This window comes from Struthio camelus, chromosome 11, assembly GCF_040807025.1.
Source record: "Struthio camelus isolate bStrCam1 chromosome 11, bStrCam1.hap1, whole genome shotgun sequence".
Lineage (NCBI taxonomy): Eukaryota > Metazoa > Chordata > Aves > Struthioniformes > Struthionidae > Struthio > Struthio camelus.
The window spans coordinates 27,843,458-27,865,246 of NC_090952.1; the positions used below are offsets into that span (position 1 = coordinate 27,843,458).

The window sequence follows — 21,789 nt, forward strand, 5'->3', positions numbered from 1 at the left end:
CTTCTGTTTTTGGAAACAATGCCAGAAGTGCCAGCTTTCACATGCCTGCATTTGCCTAAAAGGTAGTTAACACATAAAAGACAGCTCAAGAGCTCTGCTCGCAGTATTTTCGGGGCGGGGAGGGAGGAAGGAGGAAGAAGTGAGGGCACGGGGCGGGGGGGGGGGGGGAACTCCCCCCGGGTCCGCTCTCAAGGGGCTTCCCATTCCCCAGCCGGAGACACGGGGCGGGGGGGTTCTGGGTTAGCGGCATTTCCCGGGGAGAGACCGCCTGCAGCGGAGGGCGGCCTGCCGCCGGCAGCCGCGCCGCGCTCCGGGCAGCGGCGCGGCGCGCGTGGGAGCGCGCCCGGCGGAATCTCGGCGAGCCACTCGGCCAATGAGGGCGCCGCGCCGGGCGGAATCTCGGCGAGCCACTCGGCCAATGAGCGCGCCGCGCCCGTGGAATCTCGGCGAGCCACTCGGCCAATGAGCGCGCCGCGCCCGCCGCGCCGCCGCCAGGGGGCGCTGTGGCACCGCTGTTGGCGGAGCGCGCGGGGGCCGCGGCGGCGCCGGGGCCGGGGCCGGGGCCGGGGCCGCACCGCCCCGCAACGCCCGGGGCCCGGGCCGGGGCCACCCCCGCGCCGGGCAAAATACCGCCGCTCCCTTCTCGGGGCAACGGGCCGGGGCCAAGCGGGCCGAGCCGGGCCGGGCCGAGCAGGAGCGCGCCCCGGGGGGGGGGCGGTCTTTGCCCACCGCATCCCCGGGGCGAGGCGGGGCACCGCCCCCGCGTGGGAACCGCGCTCGGCGCCGCGGCCGCCCGAGCCGTTACGTTGTGGCAGGCGCGGCGGGGTCGGGTCTCACAGCCGCAATTCGCCCCCCCCCCCCCCCGGCACACGGGGCCCCGCGCCGTCTTCAGCGCCGTCTCGGGCCGGGGAGGCGGCCCCCACCGCGCCGTCGGGGGCAGCGGGGCGCGAGCGGCGGACAGGAGCCGGGGCAGGTGCGGGCGCCCCGACGGCAAAGGGGCAGAGATGGGGGGGGGGGGGGGAAATAGCGGCTCTGCGCGGCCCCTTTAAGAGCGCGGCGGGGCCGGGGGGGGGGGGAGCATCTCCGTCTCCGCCCCGCCCCGCCCGGCCGCGGGGGCGGGACGGGGGGGGGCGAAGGCCCCGGCGGGGCGGGCGCCGATTGGCCGGGGCGCGGGGGGCTGCCCGCGCGGGTGCCTGCGCGGGGGAGTAGAGCAGCGACGGGGCGGGCGGCGGCGCTGTGCGAGCCGGGCGGCCGGAGGGGACGCGCCGCCGCCGCCCGCGCCGAGCGGAGCTGAACCGAACCGAGCGGAGCGGAGCCGAGACGCGGCGCAGCAGCAGCAGCAGCAGGGCAGCGCAGCGCAGCCGAGCCCAGCCCAGCCCAGCCCCGTCCCGTCCCGGCGGCGCGGCTCCGATGCGCGGCCCGGCGGCCCGCCGCGGCTGAGCGGCGATGGGCGCCTGAGGCGGCGGGAGGCGCGGCGCGGCGCGGCGCGGCCCGTCCCGCCGCCGGGAGCAGCAGCGGCGGCGGCGGCGGAAGATGGCGCGGCCCCGCGGCGGGCGGTGGCTGCTGGGCGTGCTGCTCGCCCTGTGCCGCCTGGCCGCGCCGCTCGCCAAGAGCCTCGAGCCCGTCTCCTGGAGCGCCGGCAACCCCAAGTACGTGCGGCCGCGGGCGCGGGGGGCGCGGGCGCCGCCGCCGCCGCGCTCCGGCCCCGGCACCGGGCTGCCCCGGCGGGGCCGGGGCGTGGGAACCGCTTCTCCGCGGACGGCGCTGGAGTACCGACCGCGCGCCGCCGCCTGCTTCCCTTCTCCTGAAGCCTCGCAGCTCGCTTCGCTGCTCCGCTGTGGTTTTGGGGTTCTTTTTTTTTCCCCCTTATGTTTTCCCTCCGCGCGGAGTTCGCGGAGCGCTGTTGCCCGCGGGAGCGGCGGCGCCGAGGCGCGGCAGCCCCGCGCCCTCCCCGCGCGGCGGGGCTGGCCCGGCCCGAGGGGCTGCCGGGCTGGACCGTGCGAAACACGGAAGCTATTTCAGGCTTTTTTTGGTTTGTGTGTTTTTTTTCTTTTTCTTCTTTTCGGAGTGCTCTATTTAAAATTTGGTTGCTGGAGAGGTCTCTTGCTGGCGGGCTGTGGATGCCGGTCGGGGTTGCCAGCAGATGGCTTTCGGTTCACACGCTCGGTGCAGACTTGAGCTGGAGGCGAGCAGAACTGGAGGTTAATATATATCAAGCCTCATCGGATCTGGTTCAGTTTTATGCCAGAACGGTATTCCTTTTGTGTGCAGAAATTTTGTGAAAACTTCATTTTTGGGGGGGAACGCTGTGAACTTGGAAAGTTCTCGCTGTTTTTGCAGGTATGAAGGAGATCTAGGAGTTTCTAGAGTCTTTCGCAGCCTTCAGGTTAACAGGAATTCGGTTTTAATGAAAGCAGGGTTTTTGGTGATATGCTTTTTAGACCGTACCAGGGCGTGCGCGCTCCTGCTCCTGCCTGCAGCGTTGCTCCTGCGTCGCCGGGCTCCGACTTCAGGCCTGCTTGGTCCGTTCCGCTCTTCCCCTGTGGCGTGCTCCTTCCTTGAGGTCTTACTAGTAAATCTGAACCAACAGGCAACTACTAAAATCTAAACCCTGGTTCCTGTCGTTTACCTGAGCTCTGCAAGCGGCAGCCAGGGAGGCAGTTCTGGCTCCGATGCTTATTCCTATTCACTCCAGGAGTCAGTATTGAGGGATATAAATTGGTTTCACAAGAGAAGATTGTAAACTTTGGTGCCAGTCTTTGTTTAAGAACGCCTCTGTCTGGCACCTAGGAGCACATATTTCTTTAGGTGATCCAGGGCACACAAGCGTGGTACATGCATTAGACTTAGCTCTAGAAATCTTACTCTTTACGTGCGGTGTAATAAAATACCAGCGCTGCTCATCTGCCTGCTAGTGCGCAGGGGTCCTCAAAATGTCCTTGGTTCGAGAAAGACTTGGAAAATACCGTTTTTTGGAATCAAAGCAGGTGCTTTTTTGGTGCTTGCCACACTGGTTGCTACGCATTTTCTTTTTTCTTGGTGTGAAAAGAGAGGCGCTTTTTTCCTCCCTCTGGCTCTGTGAATATGTGTCTCTGGAAACGTTTGTCGCTTGAGATCCAGTGAGGCCCTCGCCTGTCCGTCGTCGTGCCTTGTGCCCAGCCCGGATTTCGGACGGCGAGCCGCCCTGGCCCCGGTGCCCGTGCGCTGGAGCGGCCGTTGCGTCCCCTGGCCGGCCCTCGCCGGGGAAGGCCGCTGAAGGCTGCTCCTCTCTGCACGTCTCCTCCGAGCCCTCGCAGCACAGGACCTTTCTTGCCTGAGTGCGGTGCTGAACGCAGGAGCGAGCCTCTTTCTGCGCTCCTGAAACCCTATAGCGCTGATTCTGTTACCAGCAAAGCTTTCGAAACAATCAGAATTTAAACAATGCTCCTCTTCAGGGGAGGGTCGCAAGGGAAGATTTAAACGCTCCTCTTGGCCCTGCTTGCTTTATGTCTGCATGACGGGATTCCAGCACTTGCGCCCTTTTTCTCAAGTTCTGCTTGTAACGTGGCATTTACAGCTTTGCCTAGAATAAATTCAAGTCCCAGAACCCCAGCTGTGCTCTTAGCTTAAAAATATGAACAATGAAAGTCACTTTTCCAACATGTCTGGAATAAAAAGTAACTGAAAGCTTTAAAAGAAGTTTAAACACTCGACATGGTTACTAATGACCTGTAGATGTTTTGGGACTGATTATATCAGGATGTTTTTGGTAGCCCTCTTGCTGGGCTTTATCTTGTAAATCACAGACTGTTTGTTTATCTTATCCCCCTTCTCTTCTTAGTTTTTTAAAAAAATCCTGCTTTTATCTTGATTATTTCCCCTCCATGTTCCTGTAAAGAAAAAAAAAAGTCAAATGTTTTGGAGGAAACTGAAACTAGTTGACCAAGCTTTCCAACTAGACGCTCAAGTTCAAACCCAACTATTGGGGCGGGGGGGAGAAGCAACTTTATTGGCACATGCATGTGCTTGTAGACTCGTGAATTTTGTTTCAATGTGTTAGAAAAAGCTGGGAAAAGGTGTCTTGTGGCTGTTAGAACTCCAGTAAGTGATTTCTTGGATTTCTTCCCCCCGGCCCCCTTTGAAGATATCTCTGTTAGCTTGGAGAGGAGGGGGGGAAAAAACCCTTTTACCCTTAGGAGTTGATCTTTTGTGTTTATAAGTCTGCTATGTCAGCATGAAGGTGGGAGGGGGAGAAGGAAAAAGCAAATTGGTTCCAGAAACCACCACTTTTTTTTTTTTATTTGAAAAAGGGCAGTTAGAGATAGAAATCTCTTTGACTTCATTCTGTTAACTTGAGAAATTTGCAGGTAGATGCATGTGAAACCGTTTTCTTAGCATCGTGCATTTGGCAATCGTGTCTTCTCTGCCCAGACAGGAAAGATAATTCCCTTCGTTGCTTGGCAAGTTTTATCCAAAGGGGTCAGGGGTACCTGGGTGCTGTGCTGCTGGTTCTTCCCCGCAGGTGGGAAGCTTTTGCCTGATGAAGTGAACCTGGTTTCTTAGAGTTTGCTTTTATTAAATTGTCCAGGCCCAGAAAGTTGGGAGGAGTCTGTAGAAACAGTGATTCTGCTGGCTTGGAGTGCGATTCTGCTTTAAACGTGGTGGTGGAGAGCTTTTTCTGTCCCTACTGGAGGGCAGGTATGCCAGGGAATTTTTCATAGTATGAAATTCCCGGACAAAATTTGTCGCCCCGATCCAGCAGGCTGCGGTGGCAGTGGCTTTGGAGCCGGGGACCGCGTCCTGTTGGAGATGTCCTCCCTACTGTCCCGCTTCCTCCCCCTGCAGACCCCACGCTGGGGGTGGATTTTCTCGTGGACTTTGGAGCTCTGTGGTGCTGGTTGTCCTGCTCGAGCTCCCTGTGAAGTTGTCTGCGGCGGAAGTGGCAGGGGAGCTGGTTCGCCCGGAGCCCCGTGTCGTGGCTTTTGTCGGTGGGCGTCTGGCGTGGGAGCCGTCGGGCAGGAGCCCCGCTGCGTGCCGGGATCGAAGGGATTGGTCTCTGGGATGGGGGCGGTGGGGGATCCTTTTTCTTTCTCGATCCTGGTTTTTCCAAATAATCCGCAGGAGCGGTGCCGGCTAGGAGGGGTTCAAGGCTGGCTAGTCGTGGCTGCGTTGCCCTGCCGGAGCGGCCGGCGCTGGGCTGTCCTTCTCCGCGGCTGGGCGCTGGGTCGGCTCCGCGGAGCGCTTCCAAACGTGCGTTGTGTTGGGCCGGAGAAACTGTTACCTTGGTCTAATGTTGCAGTAAGGTTTCTGGTTAGAAAAGCTCTGGAAGCCAGCAAGCTTTGCTAGTACCCGCCGACGGCACGGACCTCGACCGGAGCCTGCCCTCGTGCCGCCGTTCCTGGTGCTGGCGTGCCGTGGCCCTGGGCTCGCTGCCTGGAGCCCGTGAAACCCTCCTGCCCTGCTCCTGGCCGCTCGCGCGAGGCTTGGAGGCTGCTGAAGGTGACTGAGGGCCAGTTGAACCTTTTTTCCCCCCCCCCCCCCCTTCCCCTCTTTCCCTTTATACCTTAGTGCTTTTGCCTCGTTGTTTTTGCAGGTTGTGGGGAATTAGGCAGTCTGCTCTTCACAGTCGCTCTTGCCAGCAAACACAATTGAACAAGCAAGTTTTAAAATAAAGGATTGAAACCTGCAGGCTGTAAAAAGTCCTGTTCCGCTTTGCCAAAAAGCCATGCTCTTTGTTATATCGGGATTACTTTCCCTTCACAGATGCATTAGAAAAAAACCACACGCACCCTCCGCGGTATTTTGTGCTTTAAAACCCCTTTCTCTCGTGCTCTGGGGAAGATCAGGACTGCTGCGGTTCCTTATCAGCCCCCTACCCAGCTATGCTGAAGAGCGCTGAGGTTTAATACTTGTTTTTAGAATAGAGCTAAAGCCTTTAAAAATAACACCGTTTAGTGGAATTTTCCAGGAGATACAAGGGAAAAGTGTTGTGTGTTGGACTGTTTAGCCTTGATAGTGTCACTGTAAATGATGAAACTATTTTTCTACCCGCTTTTTCTGTGGGCAGCTTACTGCCGCTCTTATGAAGCGTGAGTTTCTAACTTTGCTGGTGTGTCACAAGCAGGTTTCTGATTGTTCTGGGGGAAAGGAATAGCTTTGGTATTAAAGGGACACTGATCAAACATCTGATATAAAGAACAATTTCCTAACGTTTCTAAAAGAGTTAAGAATATCTTAATCTTTACTTAAGATGTTGTTTACTTTCCATAGTACCGCGCTGTGCTGGGGAAAATGTTTCCCTTTTGTCTCGAGGTGTTTGTTCGAAGGCCAGAAATGAAATTGTTGCTATATTTGTATTGTGAAAAGTTCTGGGGAGGATGTTTGTCCAAAAAAAAAAAAAAAAAAGCTTTCACTGGATAAAAGGTTACACTTTTCACAAGCCTACGCTTTGGACAAGTTCGGGCTAAATTAGATCCCCTTTAAGTGAGCTTTCTCGGGATGTGTGCAGAGCCTCTTTAAAGGGGTCTTGGAATAAAATTAAAACCATATTGGTTCACCATCATGTCTGAAGGGGGCTTTTTGAAAACTGTTCTCTGCGTTTATGGGAGGGGGGAGCTGAAGTGTGGTTTCAATGATTTAATCGGCCCTTTCGCTACTTAGCAGTTAGCGTTTGGGGTTGTTGGTCGGGGTAGGCTATTGTTAAACAACCTGGAATCGCACAAAAAATTCTGACTAAATCTTTTGTGAAATCCCTTGACTATAATTTTGGAGAAATATTGACCCTGGTGGGCTCCTGTGCCGAATGTTAAAAGGAAGCATTTCTAATAAAATATGGTTTGGAAAATTCATTTCAGACTGGAATTTGCCTCTCCAGAAAGCATTTTAATAAGGAGGTGGGGGAAATGGGACACATCATCCATGTAGCTTTTAAGAATTGGTCATTTCAGCTCTGCTTTTCTCTTTCCCCCCATATAAATTTTACTTGGATCTGCTCACTTGCTAGTTCTGTGGAGCAATAGAGCAACTTTCTGAAACCAAAATAAATGCACTAAAAAGTGTGGGGAGGGAGAAGGAGAAAAACAGGCACAGACAAAAGTCTAATCCTTTGTGGTATTTTTATTCTGTCTTTAATGACATTATGGTGTCCTATTGAATTCTGTAAGCATTGAGTTTGAAGCCTGGTGTCTCTTTGCTTTTTTTAATGCCTTTTATGAGGGACAAAGCGCTTGCGGGAAAGCTGTTTTCAATGGGAATAGTTGGCCTGAAGCTTTGCATCAGTGGGCTAACACTTGTCGGAGCAGATGTAATTTAATTACCGTACTAGTGGGTGCATGAGGCGCTTCACAGTATAAGGAGTTGGGAAATATTGCAAACATGCTGCTTATTTTTAATTAAAAATGTGTTTGGCTTGTTGAACCTTTGGAGACTTGCCGCTCCGTCGGAGCGCTCCTGCGTGGGGCAGCGGGCGCTGCCGGCCGCGGCTCCCGGATAACGTGGGTTTGGGACATGCAGGTGGCAGCGTAACTGATCCTACAGCGTGCGTGCACCTTGGACTGGTGTGCCTGAGGAGCTTCTCCTAATCTCCAGAGACTGGTTTGGATTAAGCGAGCCTGGCCGGTCTGAACCGCGGCGCGCGTTCCTCCCTGGAAGGAGGAGCGTTCCCGAGCGCGCCAGGCGGTCGGGGCGGGAAGGGCACCGCGGCGCTGGGCGGCTCAGCCTGCCTGGAGTTACTGGGGGCATAAACCCGGGCTCCAGCTTGGGAGCAAGCGCAAGGCCGCCTCTCCGGGCGCAGTCACCCGTCTCGTTGCTTGGCCGGGAGGAAGGGAGCGCCCAGGGCTCCTTGGATGTCTTTTGGGAATGACTTCATTAACTTAAATTAAAAAAAAAAAAGTGAATGTGAAGCTGCGGCTATTGCAGTAGCTGGGTAAATACCACTGGATTCTATAAAATGGATTTAACTGCTTCCTTTAAAAGAAAGAGCGAGCTGTGATGGGGTGGCTGATTGATTGTAAAAGGAGCTGTAGCTTTCCCCATAGCAAAACAGCTGCCGCAGCTCCTGGGAGCCACAGAGCTGGGGCTTTTGCATGGCGGGTAGCCACCGCGGCAGGGTGGAGGGCAGCCCTGGCGCAGCCGTCGTGGGACGTGCGCCCAGCCCGTCCCCGAGACGCTGGGCCGAGCGGGAGGGACGGTGCATCTTCCTGGGGGGTCCGCGGCGGCCCCCGGCGTGGCGTTGCCCGCTCGCCGGAGCGGTCACGCCGTCGCCGCTTGGAAGCGGATCCGCCGAGCAGCGCCGGCGTCCGGTGGGAAAACATCTTGCGCAGATCAGTAGCACGTGCTACTTGGAGTCTGGCAGCCGAGACGGGCTGGGGAGGGACAAAGCTGGGATCTCCCGCCTGCCGCTGCCGGTGTCGGGGGAGCAGGAGGACGCTGCCGCCGTCGCGCCAAGCTGCCGAGAGCTTGGGTCCCCCCTTGCTGCTTGCTTTTGCCTTTCGCCCCCGGGCCTTTCCGGGAGGCCGCGGGCACGGGGCCGCTGGGTGGTGCGTCTGGGAGCCGGTGCTCTGCCGACCCCGACCCGGCGTCGCTGGATGGGGCGGCCGGGCGTCTCCTCCCGTCGCGGAGCCGCCGGCCGGCTCTCCCCTGCGGTGCCTCCGAGCTGGCCGTAACGGCGCTCAGGTGTCGGAGCGACAAGGCCGCCGCGGCCCCGAGCGCGGCAGCTGCGCTTCAGAAACGCCGGCTATTTTTAACGCTGGCCGCCCTGCTCCGAAATAACCTTTCCTGGGGGCCGCCTGCCCTTCGCCGGTGGCCGGAGCCCCCTCCCGGCGGCGGCGGCGGGCGGGAGCTTGGCGCGTGGCTGAGGCCGGGTCCCCCCCGGCGCCGCCGAACTGGCCCCGCGTCCCTGCCCCGGAGCGCCGTGGGGACCCCGGGGTGGTGGCACACCTGCTCGGGGCCGGGTGGCCTCCCGGCACCGCAGCAGCGAGCCCGTGCTCTTTTTCCCCCCCCCCCCCCGGCCAGATGTGAGGCTCAGCCTTTGTGGTCTCGTTAGCGGCTTGGGAAACGGCAGGGCGAGCGGCGGCCCCGAGGAGGAGTCGGGAGCCCGGGCGCGTCTAACCGCGGCCTTTTCTTAGCGTCCTGGCTCTGACGTGGCGCCGCGTCCCTGCGCTGGGGAGGAGGCAGCGCTGCCGGGCCGCGCGGGCGCCCCGCCGCCGTTAGCTGGGGGGCTCGCGCCCCGGCGCCAGGACCCGCGCGGCTCCGGTGGCCCCGGAGCTCGGGGTGCTGCGGGTGGGCTGGCTGCGCCGCGGCGGCAGGGTGCCCTCCTTGGAGGGCGGCGGGTTTGCTCCGCTCGGTGCTGACGCCCAAGGGCACGGAGGAGCGGGGTGCGCACGGGGTGCGGTGCAGCCTCGCTGCCTCCCGGTCCTGCAGCCTCGCTTCAGGCGAGGAGCTCAGAAGTGGGACGAGGTGGGAAGCGTCACCTCTCGGTGGCCGCGTTCCCGGTCGCCGGAGCCCGGGAGGGGAGACGCGTGCGCCTCCCTGCTCGGCGCCTCTTACGCAGCAGCTCCTGGGCAGGAACTTCAGGAAAAGGAGACTGTGGCGTTTTGGCTGCTTGTCGGCTGCGAGTGCGCTTACGCCGCTAACGGTGCTGACCGACGGTTTGCGCGTTTAATTTCCGAGCGTCGCCTGTGGCCGTCGTTGGGCGCGCGTTGGTTGCCAGCCGGAGACTTGGCGTTTTGTTCCCTTTGCTCCTAGTTTTGCCGTTTCGGGGGCTCCCAGAGTGGGGGGGGGGGGCGCAGCGCATCGCTGCCGCGGCCTTTCTTTGTCTGGCCGCGCTGCAGTAACGCAGGCGAACGCGAGGGGGAGGCCGGACCCCCCCAGCCCCCCGCCGGGTGCGAGGGGGCGATGGCAGGCGCGGGGAGCGCGGCCGGGCGCTGGCGGCCCCCCGGCCCGCGTGGTGGGGGGGGGCGGGCGGGAGGGCTTGCGGCGGTGCCCGTCTGCGGGCGCGAGGACGGCACATGGGAAGGATCTGCGGGTAACGTGCCGGGCTGCCGAACAGCTTTCCTGAAGAGGCCACTTGAGCAGGGGACGCGGCGTGGTTAGTCCTCGCCGCTGACACATCCCAGGCCTTCCTCAGACTTGAAAGCGCTCGAGTTCGCCTTTGAATCGGAGGATTTATAGCCCTTTTAGGCCTCGCCAATAAAAGCAAGGCTCCCCTCTCCGGCAGAGCCCACCGTCTCCCTCCTCCGGGCTCGTTATCCCGGGGATTTGAGCCGCTCGCTCCCCCGCGCGCGCCCTCGCTCCGTGGTTCCCGCGGATGTGCGGCCGGGAGCCTCCCAGCGCAAAAGCTCCCAGAGGAGCGAGGCGGCCCGCGGGCTCCCTGGTGCCCGGCGGGGGCCGCGAGGCGGCGGCGCGCTGCCGCCGGGGAAGGGTGCCGCGGCGGGGGCGCCATCCCGCCGCGCTTTCCGGGGCTGCGGAGCGAGGGCAGGGAGCCCCCGCAGCCCCTCGGCAGCCCCTCGCCCCGCTGCTGCATTTGTCCTCCCGCGGGTTTTGCCGGGCCGCCCGCGCCCTTCCCGGGCTCGTGCGACGCCGGAGGGGCTGCGCGCCGTGCCCGCTCCAGCCGCCCGCCCGGCGCCTCCGTTTTTTTGCGCGGCCCCTCGAGGCGCAAAGGGAGGCTGAGGAAGGAGCGCAGGGAAACGCCGTGGTTGTTGCGTCGCCCCTCGCTTCCGTTAAGGGGCCGCCGTGTCGGCTCGCCCGCGGCGCGCCCCGTCGGCGCTGGCAGCCCCTGCCCGGCGCCCAGGCCCTCCGGGAAATCCCTGCCGCCGCGGGGGGAGGCGGAGGTGGTCTGCCGGGCTGGGCTGCCCCTCGGCGGCGCCGCCGCCTCTCGCCGGCTTTGGGGCTGGTCGCCCCCGTCCCGGGCAGGGGCTTTGCTGAGCCTGCAATTTCAGACCCCTCCGAGTAGGGGTTTTTTTTAGGGGGGAAAAAAAAAAAATAGGCTTCTCGGGCTCCTGCTCCCCTTCCGCGTGGGTGCCGGGTGCTGCTTGCTGCCCGGAGGAGCCAGCTCTCGTCCCCCAGCGCCGCGCTCGCTTCCTCTCCCCGGGGCCGCTGGGCTCGAGCGTCCCCCCGGCGCAGCGGGACGGGACCCGACGGGACCCGACCCAGCAGGTTTTGGGCAGCTGCTGCCCGCGGGGCTGCAGCGCGTAAGGAGAGGAGCGGCGAGCGGCGGTGCGAATTTTCTCGCTGCCCCTAAAGGATGAACGTGTTGGAATTGAGCAGCAGGTTACGTTTCTTCGATGCTGAGCAGCAAATATGTTTTAAATTTGGCAGCAGGCAGCAAAGAGCGGGTGGGAGAGATTTTCCAGGTATTGCGTTACACTTTTTCCCTAAAAGGGATCTGCTTTGGTGCTGGGGAGGGGAGGGAGGCGGAGGAGAGGGAGGGCGAGCCCCCGCGGCCCCGCCGCCTAGGCAGACGCTGCGGTTGCCGCGAGCCCTGGCGGCTCGGGCGGGCTGGGGCCGCTAGGTGAGCCGGGCTGCCGCCGGGACGCCCTGGCCGGGACCCCGCTCCGCCGGGCGCGCTCTCCCGTTTCCCGCGTCCGCCCGGCCTGGCAGCAGCCCCGGCGGCGTTCCCGGGCTCGGGAAAGCGGGGCCGGCTCCGCGGAGGCGCGGGAAGGCCGGCCGGGGCCGCGCGGCACCTGCCCGCGCCCAGGGCCGCGGTGCACCGTGGGTGACGGCAGGGTTTGATTTTTATTTTTTTATTTATTTTATTTTTTTTTCTGGGCTTCCTCGCTCTGGGCGCGATGGGCAGTTTCCACCTGGCGCTGCCCGCCCCGCGCGGGGTGCCGCCCCGTTTCTCTGGCTCGCCTGGTGCTGTGATTTATCCTAATCTCCAGCTCTGATGTATTTAATAAATGTTTCATGCAAGAACGAACCTGGAATTCACTCTGAGCACAGAACTGGGGCTTGGCCAATTAGTCAATTATTTTAGAATAAGGAGGGGGGGGGGGGGGAAAAACCCAAGAACCCCTACCCTGAAGTGGGAGGGGAAGATCTGGCCAATGCATCAGTGAGCAGCCTTCCCCTCTGGGAAGCGCTGGGGCCAGAGCGAGGCCGGGCTCGCGATGTGAACTCGAGTCCCCGGCAAAGCTGGGTCCAGACCACGCATCTGCTGGGCAGCTCGGGGTCTGCTTGGGGGCGCTGGGCCGGGGCTTGAACCCTGTGAGCTAGAGGGGCAGCCCCGAGCAGGCGGACCCGCGGCCGGGCAGCTGCCCGCTCCCGGCGCGGAGGGAAAGGCTGGGGTGGAAAGCGGGGCCTGGCCGGGCTGAGCTTTCAGGAAGCGGTTTGGAGGTGCTAAGAGCTGAAGGCGGCTGGAATTTCCCCTTCGGCTGTGTTCGTTTTTTAAACTTGCGTTATTCTTATTCCGCATGAGCTGTGCGGAGACGCGTCCTGACGGCGTGGGCACCCCTGCGCGCGCATCCCGCGCAGCGCGCTCTTAGACAGCGCCTCCCCCTCTCCCGCTCGTCGCCCGGAGCTAACGCGTGGCTGGAGTAGCTGGGGCAGCCACGGCCCCTCGGGGTAATCTTGCTCCGCCGAAGGTCGGCGGCGGGCGAGTCCGCGGCGCCCCTGCGCGCTTGAGCCTCGCCGTCCCCCTGCTCGCCGAGCCGCGCCGAAGCTCGGGGCGCTCTCTGGCCCCGCGAAGCTTTCGTGTCCTGCTCTCCTCCCAGGTGATGCCGCTGCTTCGCCGCCGGCGGAGCTGGAAGCAGAACCGTCCGAGGCGAAGGGGATGCGGGAGGGCCGGCTGGAGCCGGAGCCGTGCGTCTGGCCCCGCTGGAGGTTTCCGCCTCCGCACGCGGCTGGGAGGCGCGCGAGCCCTCTGCACGCTCGGCCCGGCCCCGGGGCCCTCCGCGGGCCGGGTGCGGGGGGTTGCCGCTGCGCGGGAAAGGCAGGGAGAAGGATGCAAACCCCGCCTGGCTTGGGCAGCTAACGGCTCTCGCCGTGCCGTGCCGTGCCGTGCCGTGCCGTAAGGCAGCCCCAGGACGCCAGCTGGCCTCCTGGCTTCCTATCTTCATCTATTTTTCCCTGCTGCCTCCAGTAGGGACACAAGGGCTCTTCCTTCGTGTTCTTTTGCAAAAGTAAACTTCTGTTCCCCCGAAGGGCCGGTGGGGAGGGAAGGGCGCCCCGGGGCCGGCGGAGCGGGCGCAGGGCGTCCCGGGTGCTCCCCTCGCTGCCGGGTCCCCTCGGAGGGTGCCGAGGGGCCGCCGCCGTCCCTCCTGCAGCCGTGGCCCCGGATAGCAGGGAGGCTGAGCGCTTTATTGTGCTTTTGATCTCTTTCCAGGCTTGGTTCGTGATGGGAGCTGTTTCCCTAATTACCCCCTTTATGTAGGGCCCTTATCCAATATTTCTCAGGAAAAAAAATCCTGCAAGGGTGTGTGTCGGGTGGGGGAGAGGAACGTGCTTTCCCATGTTGTACGGGGATCCTGGGGCGCTGTTGGTATAGCCCTGGGTGTTCCCACCCACGGCAGGCAGTTTCACGCTCCTCCGCTGGTTTCATAACACCCAGGGGAGGCACGAAGTTTTCCAAAGCCGCCTCCCGTCGTCGTGCTCGGAGCGCGTGGCCTCGCGACGCCGGCTGCTCTGCAGTGGTCTCCTCCTCCTGCGCGCCGAGATGCGCGTGCGCTATATCAGTCTCATTTTGATTAAAAACCTTCCAAAGTGGAGCCCAAGCCTGAGGGCCCGTGCTTGCGTGTCTCACTTGGGTGGGGGATCGGGAGGAGCTGCAGGGGGAAGCGGCTGAGGTGCGAGCTCAGTTGTGCCCCCCGGGCCCGTCCCGCGCGTGAGTTCAGGTGCCTAGTGAAGGGCGAGGACTGCAGCTTTCTGCTCTTGTTCTTGCTGCCTGGCCAAGGCAAGGCCCTTTCTCTCTCCTTTTTTTTTTTTTTTTTTTTCCTTTTTAGTACGAAGGGATATGGCCTATGCTGTGGTGCTTCTAAGAGTTAATCCATGTCTGTAAAGCAGTGTGAGGTTCATGAGTCATAAGACATGCAAGAAAGCACTAATGTTGAAGCTTTGTACTGATGCACAGATGGAGAAAAGAAACTTAGAAATGTGTTTAGAAAACGTTTTTCCTTAAGGTACCCTGCTCCTCATGTCATCCAGCGAGCACCCAGTTCACATCTTGTGTGTTTTGGACCTAGCAGGAGAGACTTCACCCCAGGGCCTCCTTCTGAACAGCCTTTGCCACCGCCTTTTTGGGGGAAGGGGGGGAGAATCACTTTCCTAGTTTATTAAAGATAAAGAGATTTGTTGATAGTACAAATGGTTTCCTTACATAAGTATTAAGAGAGGGTGACAGATACCAAAGTAGTGGGATAATTGCTTCCAGCTGCTCGCTCCCTTGCTCGCCTGGCCTGGCCACTGCTGCCGTGTGTGTTCCAAAGCACTGCCAGCTCCGGCCAGCAAAACTAATGAGTCAGCCTTAAAATCATGGCTGGCTTAAATGATTTTAAACAATTCAAAACGAGGTGGCTCTTGATTTCACTGTGTCTTTTGGAGACCAGAGCGTGCCCAAAAGGCTGGGACGTTCCCCTGCATGCGAGGGAGCAGGAAACCTCGCGCGTTGCAGCTGAGACTCTCTCCCAGTTACACGAGCCCCTGAGCTGGGACTTCATGAAAAATGTCAAACGCTGTGGGACTTGTGATGAAATCCAGAATTGGCAGCGCTTCCCCCATTGTGCTCTGCAGGACGATCTCCGAAATCTGGACCAAAGGATTCTGCCTGTTCTTTCCCCGACTTCCCTGGAGCTCTCGCTGCCTTGGGATGTTTGCGCTGTGGAACGCTGTTTTTCTGGCATCTGGGCTTTCTTGTCGAGAGCCTCAGTTCTAGCAATAGTATTAATGATTACTAATGATTGCGTTCTTAATGCCAAGTAATGTAAACATCTGACTAATGCAGTGCAAGTGTTATGAGTGCAGTGGAACGTGGGCTTATCTCCGGGTGTTTAGCGCACGGGTTTTTAAGCACTTTGTGAATTAGTCAGAGAAGGTAGCCATTGCCCTTAAAAATGGTGAGTTGTTTTGATAAACTTTCCTCAAGGTAGAGATTTTTAAACTACTTCACTGCTCACCTTCTTGGTAATTATTACTTTGCAGCAAGAAGAAAATCAGCTGAAAGTGAGTAATGATGTGGTTGTTATCTGGTGTTCTTAGCCCTGCTGGGGCCAGCTAGGAAAGCATCTCCTCCATTTTGCATGGAGGCATATGTTTCTGGCTCTGCACGGCTACCTAGCTTTGCTCCCTTTTTCTCCATGCTTGGCAAATAGGAGCCTCGCTTCATCAGCCCTATTTTAAGTTGATGGCTCGCTCTGACCTTGATTCACCCTGGCAATATACCTACTGATGCACTTTTTTTCAAGATAGCTGCTATAGAGGTGAGTCTAGCCCCGTGATAAAGGCACTGGAAGAGAAAAGGGAGCAAAATGGCTTGCCATCGTGTTGCTTGCTGATGGACATAGGTTTTACTTCTCTGCAATTTCCCTTGCTTTTAGTCCTAGACAAAGCTTGGTGGGAAGGAGAAAAGAAAATGTGAATGGAAAAAAATTTATTAGTCCTCTGATTTCTGTGGCGCTTGTGAAGGTGAGAGTTGAGTCACTTTGCCGTGTACGAGCTCAGCAATTTCATATCGTCCCCAGAGAGTTACCGAAGTCATGCAGGGAGAAATAATGCTTGGGGTTAAAAATAGACACTTGACAATAGGAAGGAAGGACTGAAAAAGCTCTGCGTTAAGGGAAGTGGACAGGAGACTGGTGAAAGGCATCTGGATTACTCTGTACCGTTGAGCTTAACTTTAATGATTTAGACCTGAAATAAACCTAATTTGCACTTGTCATAGTCTGGAATGGATTATACTCTTAGGTTTTGATGTCAATCAACGCAGGGAAAACTGCCCCTTTTTTAAGGGTCTTGCAAAAGTTTGCTTTCTCTGCTGATCCCCTGTTGCTAGTTAATGCAGTGCTCTGCGTCTTGCTAGGATACAGTCCTCGCAGGAACCTGGGCTGGGAGAAGAGATTCATTAAATCCTAATTGTTCAAGGAGGGCAGGTGGGAAACAGCTTCCTCTGCCAAACAGCAAAGGAAAATATGGCATAGGGAGAAAACGTTCCAGCTTCTCTAGCGTGCTTTTAGTACTGATCTGGGGAAGGAGGGATTTAAATCAAATAAGGTCTGCCTAGGCTTTTCCTCTCCAGATGGGATTCACAGTCGTGCCTGGGCCGAATGAGTCGTTTGTCAAATGTTTTGTTGCTGGGCTGCGGCGGCCGGGGCCGGGGGAGGCCGCCCCGCGGGGCGGCCGCGGCGGTGGCCTGCCCTCGGGCAGCGCGGCTGCATCCCGCGCCGGGGCCGAGCGGGGCCCGTCGCAGCGGCTGCGGGAGGAGGCGCAGTGAGCGGCTCTGCACGAGATGCAGAACTTTAATTCTAAAACCGTTGCTTGAGGCTTTTGTTAAAGCTCATTAAAACCATCTGTGGCTACCAGAGCCTGACCAGAAAGCTGGAGTGACAGCGAAGACTGTGGCAGCTCGGTCTCAGTCCCCGTGGCAGAGACGCGGCCAGCATCGTCCTTCCAGGGGCAGCTGCCGAACTGCGGAGACCCCCCCCCCCCCCGGCTTAGAGGGGGAGACGAGAGGAAAAAAGATCAGGTCTCTTGCTGGAGTAAAACCAGAAGTGATTCCGGCTCCTTGATTAGTTTAGAGCTTTATTCTTTATGTTCTATTTCTTTAACTTTGGCAGCTTTCTTGGCCTTCTCCGCTGTGCGAGATGCCACAAACGCCGTGTGAACAATAGTTCTCAGAGGTGGGGTAGGAGGGTGGAAAGAGATGAAAGAGGAAAAGTAAAAATGAAGCATGTCTGGAAGTGCATTTTGATGTAAATGGGACTTTTTGATGGACTTTGAGAGACACCAGCAGAAAGGGCACTGGCCTCCTTCAGTGTGGAGAGCTCCCAGGGCTCTCCACTGTGCTCCCGGCTCTTTCATTTGCCGAGGAAAAGGGCACTTTTTCATCAGTGAAGCGGACTGTTCTGTTGGGTGCACCTAAGACTACCCAGTGCTGCTGCCAGTGGCTCTAACGGCCCGTGTCCCCGCGAGGAGCGGCGCTCCCGCCTCAATGCCGAGCGGTAATGGGATTGGAGCCGGTCGCGGTGCTCACAATGCCAGAGCCGCCGGGCCGGGGCCTCTCCCGTCAAAGGTGTGGGCAACCTCTGACCACCCGCCCTCCTCCTCCTCCTCTGCCTTCCTGGGACGATTCGCCAGGAACACAGCAGATGTTTTAAATTTAAGAATTGGTTTAGAGAAGTGATGTTATGTTTTTTTTTTTTTCCTTTTTTCTATTGCAAAAGAGGAAGGGCAAAGGCCTCGATGGTTTAACAAATTTGACCTTCTTCCCTGGAGGCCACTGTTCAAAGGAGATGAGCCCAGGAAAGCAGAACAGCTCTCAACCCAGCTGCAGCGTTATGGGTGTCACGGGTGGGGTGTTGCAGCTCTCCCCTTTGACTCTCCAGTGTCGCCCGTTCGTGAGCTCGGCCTCGGCCAGTTTCTTTCTCCGGGCTTAAACTCTGTCCGAGACCCCCGTTTTGGCAGTGCAGTGCCCGCTCTGCGTGCTGACTGGCTCCGCGAGTCCTGCGGGGTTCAGCTCCGGGCTCCTTCCTTTTGGGACCCTGTGGCCGGTGGTGGGCGTGTGGACCAGCTGTGTTCTAAGCAGCAGCTTGCATTTTTTGAACACAAAGACATCAGGAACACACGCATGCGCAACACTTCCTTTTCAGGCTGGGCTCTTCAGCTGGTGGCCCTCAGGGGTGAGGAGAGGTGTTAGACCTGGGCAGACCCCGCACCCTCTTAAGCCAGCTGAAGTAGCACAGTGTTTATCCCATCTTATCCCTTTTTAGAGAAAACGAAAAAATGAAGAGTCTTGTTCAAAGTATTAAAATCATCATTAAATCTCCAGCGAACACAGCCTACTTTGAACCCAAGAGGCATACCATGGGCAGCCGGGAGCGTAGACCTACATCTTGGCCTGGCGCCTCTGAGCAGCTCCTGCAAACCTTTCCCCTTTTTGAGGAGGATTCAACTTTAAACTGCTGTCACTCCTTTGATCTCTTGTGATCCCAACCCTTGTCCTTGGCACTGTCTCAACAGCTCTCAAGTGTGTTTGGAGATGTGGCATTGTTGTGAGTCATTCTTCCTTTTTGCTCTTTTTTTCTTTCCCTTCCCTCAGCAGACCCTTTATTAAATGAAGCATGTTCATCCGGTAAACGAGAGCAAAATAAAAACACGATATTCATAATTTAAAAGGCATCTCCATCATGGTTGTCATTACTGTTTCGAAAAAGGCAGAGGTCTGGAGGGGAGAAGAGGCTGCAGGTCGGAAAGGAGGGCTGTAAAGTGAGGACAGTCGTTGGAGGGAGGAAGGAGAAGGTCAAGCAACTGAGCCTGTAGGGGAAGTTGGCACAGGCTTGGCTTTGCGGGGGGTGTGGGGTGCTGGCACCCCTTTGCAGTGGTCCTTCTTGTTTCTTCCCCTACTTGCTGCTCTCGGAGGCCGATGCAGAAGGCAACTGACTCCTCCGAGAGCTTTGCCTCCGGTACTGTTGCTGAGAGCTAGGGATGGTTATTGGTCTCTTGTCACCTTTTCACGTGTTCACGTGCTTCTGCTTTGCAGCTGCTGACCTTGTGAAGACAAGAGAAGGAAAATTAGGACAGAGGAGCTCCCTGGGAGAGAAATCTGACAGGCTGGGGTGGGGGGAGAGAGATGAGAAAGCAGGAAGGTCAGGCAAATTTAGTGTCTGTGTTTCTGCGCTGTCTAGAGCAATCATTAACTGAAGCGAAGACTGACCTGTCATTTCCTATATATTTTGTTGGTGAGCCGTTAGCGCTTGGCTTGTGCTTGTTCCTTGTATCTCCCAAATGCCTGGTGGAACCAGGACTGCGTTTTGCAGCTGTGCTTTAATGAAGCCACTCTGATGGCAGCTCCCGTTTTGAGGTAGTTTAACGGTCAGGTTCTTCGTGATGTAGTTGTGACGTTGTACGTGATGCTGCTACTGATTTTTTGGGTCCATTGCTGCCCTGTACTCCCATGCACTGCTCAGCAAACAGGCAATTCTGCATAGCTTTCCTGAGAGAAATTACTCTGAAATACGGAGTAGCAGAAGTTTGTGGACCTATTGGTCTGTGGCTTGTTGTAGCTTCCTGACTCTGAATCGCTGTTGTGTGATGTGCTTGTTTTTCCTTGTCATAGGACTTTCCCTTCTTATTACATTGAAATACTTGAAAATTTTCCAGCAGATGATCATAGTCAGACTCTGATTTTTTCCTTTGGTTACTGCCTGCTCCCAACTTCTGTCAAACTGAGTTTTTCTTCCTTGCTCACAAGATGTGGGCGCTGCTTTCACCTTTCTTAAATTGTTGTCGTTACACACAGAGTTGTCGACAGTAAGAAAATTTACTGCTAGTATAAAACCATCAAAAATGAACTATTCTTAACAGTTGGTAAAATATCACAAGGCAATTGTGGGCAAGCTTGTTTCTTTCTCTGACGTAACTTCTGAGTCAGTCTTTTAATCTCTAATCTAGGTTTATGGTCATCTTTATTGAAACGCTGGGCTCTGTAAAAAAGTTGACATGTATGACCATCATAAAGCAGGAGTTATAGGAATCCAAAATTGCCTTGATAGTCCAAGTGTCTGCAGGAAGCACTCTTAAAATTTGTAATCAGGATTTATTGGCCTTTTTGGCTGAAACTGTCAGTAGAAAATAAAATAATCTGTCCAGGGTGGATTTTTTTTTTATTGGTATTTGACTCCTGTTCTGTATATTTTTAAATCTCTTCACGTCTTGCCTACATGCCTAATCTCTTTTTAACTTGGGGGGCTCCAGGTGATGGGAGGTAGGGGAATTCCATCTGAAAGACTTATCTGAGTCCTGCTTCCTGGCTCCGCATCTTTGGCAATGGCAGCAGGTTACGGAGTGCGTGCGCTTCCATGACGGCACACTTTCCTTCCTTTCCGAATACCCCACGGGTTCAGGAGATTGAGTGTGTTTTCGCTGATTGAGCATGCCTCCGTGTTTTTCCTGAGCACGTCCATGGTAACACAACTGCCATGGAGGGGTTTAAGACCTTGGGGACATGGAACAATGCGAGAGACCGATTCCAGGATCTTCCTCCTGATGCAGGGTGCCTGCATCCTGTGAATAATGGTGTTAGGGTTTTTTTTGTGTTTGTTATTAATGATTTATGTAATGCACAACATACACCTTTGAAATGTGTTCCTCTTAGGCCAGTAGGAAAAGGGAACAGTAGAGACGTCTTGTCTGCTGTGCCCTTCAGCCCTCACGCTTGCCCTGAGATGGACTTGTTGTTGTGTGTAGTTCTCCCATGACAGGCTGCCCTGGAGACCTGCCATGCGAGTCTCAATCCCGTGTTCTGAACGAGCTGCTTCTCTGGTTCTGAAGATGAAAAGGTTGGGAGCACCTGGGGACTCTCTGGGCTGCCTCTCTGAGTGGATAGGCTGTTAGTATTGCAAGACGACGGCTGGCATCTTTGGGTTTGAGAGGGTGCTTCAGTTTCGTCGGCTCCCTGGTCAGTTGGAGAGACACGGGGGGAACGTCCTGTATCCTGGTTTCTAGAGGTAACACTTTCTTGTTACCTCTGAGCATCTTCTTGGGCTGACCCCAGTTTTCCAGCGTTCGGATCTCCAATTGCCTTGTCCCTCTCTCTGGTCATGCTTCTGCTAACCTTGATGTTGTCCGGAAGTTTTGCTTCCAGATCACTAAAAATACAGGTTGCAATCAGGCCTCGTGCTGAATGCTGAGCGATCTCATGTGTCATCCACTGATGGCTCAGTTCTGCTGCTTGTCAATTACTGTATTTCCTAATACAGTTGAGATGTGCTACATTGCTATTGTGTGGTGGTAGTATTTTATTCAGAATGTAGTATGCTGAAGTCTGTACATCTGTGCATTTACCTTTATCAGCTAAACATGTAATTTCATCACAGAAGGATGTCAGATTTGTCAAACAAATCTATTCTTTGTAAAGACATGTGGGCTGGAATTAATTGGCATCCATAGAAATCTGTTTTAAAGGGGTTTGCCTGAGACTACACTATGCTTCTAAAATTTTTTTCAAGTTAAAATTTGAAGGGGAAGTTGATGATCTCTCTTAAGGCTGTAACTTTGCTCTAAAACTTAATTTTAAAATAAACAAGTGCAATATGTTTGCTGATGAAGATTTAAATCATGTCACTGCTGACTTAGTGAATTCACTGCCAGGCCCCTATAACAAGAATATGGAGCGACTGAACTATTGTTTGACAATGTTAGGCTCTGCTGAGGGCACAAGAAAGATGTTTTTATGAGTTTTTTTCTGCTTAATTCAGTTCAACTAATTCATTCCAAGCTGAGAAACTATGAGTTGGAAAAAATAGAAACAAATAACATGTTTCTATCTGTCTTATCTGCAACTAAAAATTAGACACAAAGATGACTGGTTTTGAAGAATGTTAGCCAGAAATAGTTTGTCCAGTTTGTTAAATATGGCTGTTTCCTTTTTGTTTAATGAATATCTTCTTTAATGGAAAAGCTTTGCGTTAAACTTTCTTATATTATCATCACACTTATCATGCAGGGTGACTTCTAAAAGTAGTTTTTAAAATGCCAGTTTTTAGCCAGGTCTTAAAATTGAAATTCATTTTTTATCCAAAAGCAGGATAGAAATGACTCTACTAAAATTAGATTAATCCTAATAAGAATGTCAGTTATCACTTCTGAATACATTAAAATTTTTTT

General features: G+C 56.3%; 1 protein-coding gene across 2 annotated transcripts in view; it reads left to right on the forward strand.

The window, feature by feature from the left end:
- Positions 1-1,491: 1,491 nt before the first annotated feature.
- EFNB1 (ephrin B1) overlaps positions 1,492-21,789 on the forward strand; it is a 79,404-nt gene continuing 59,106 nt past the window's right edge. Inside the window, exon 1 of one of the 2 annotated variants that reach the window (XM_068956868.1) lies at positions 1,492-1,649. In XM_068956868.1, the coding sequence (XP_068812969.1) occupies positions 1,534-1,649 (116 nt within the window). In that variant the 5' untranslated portion in view covers positions 1,492-1,533. The remainder of the gene's footprint in view (positions 1,650-21,789) is intronic. The other variant, XR_011143431.1, reaches the window with a different exon arrangement.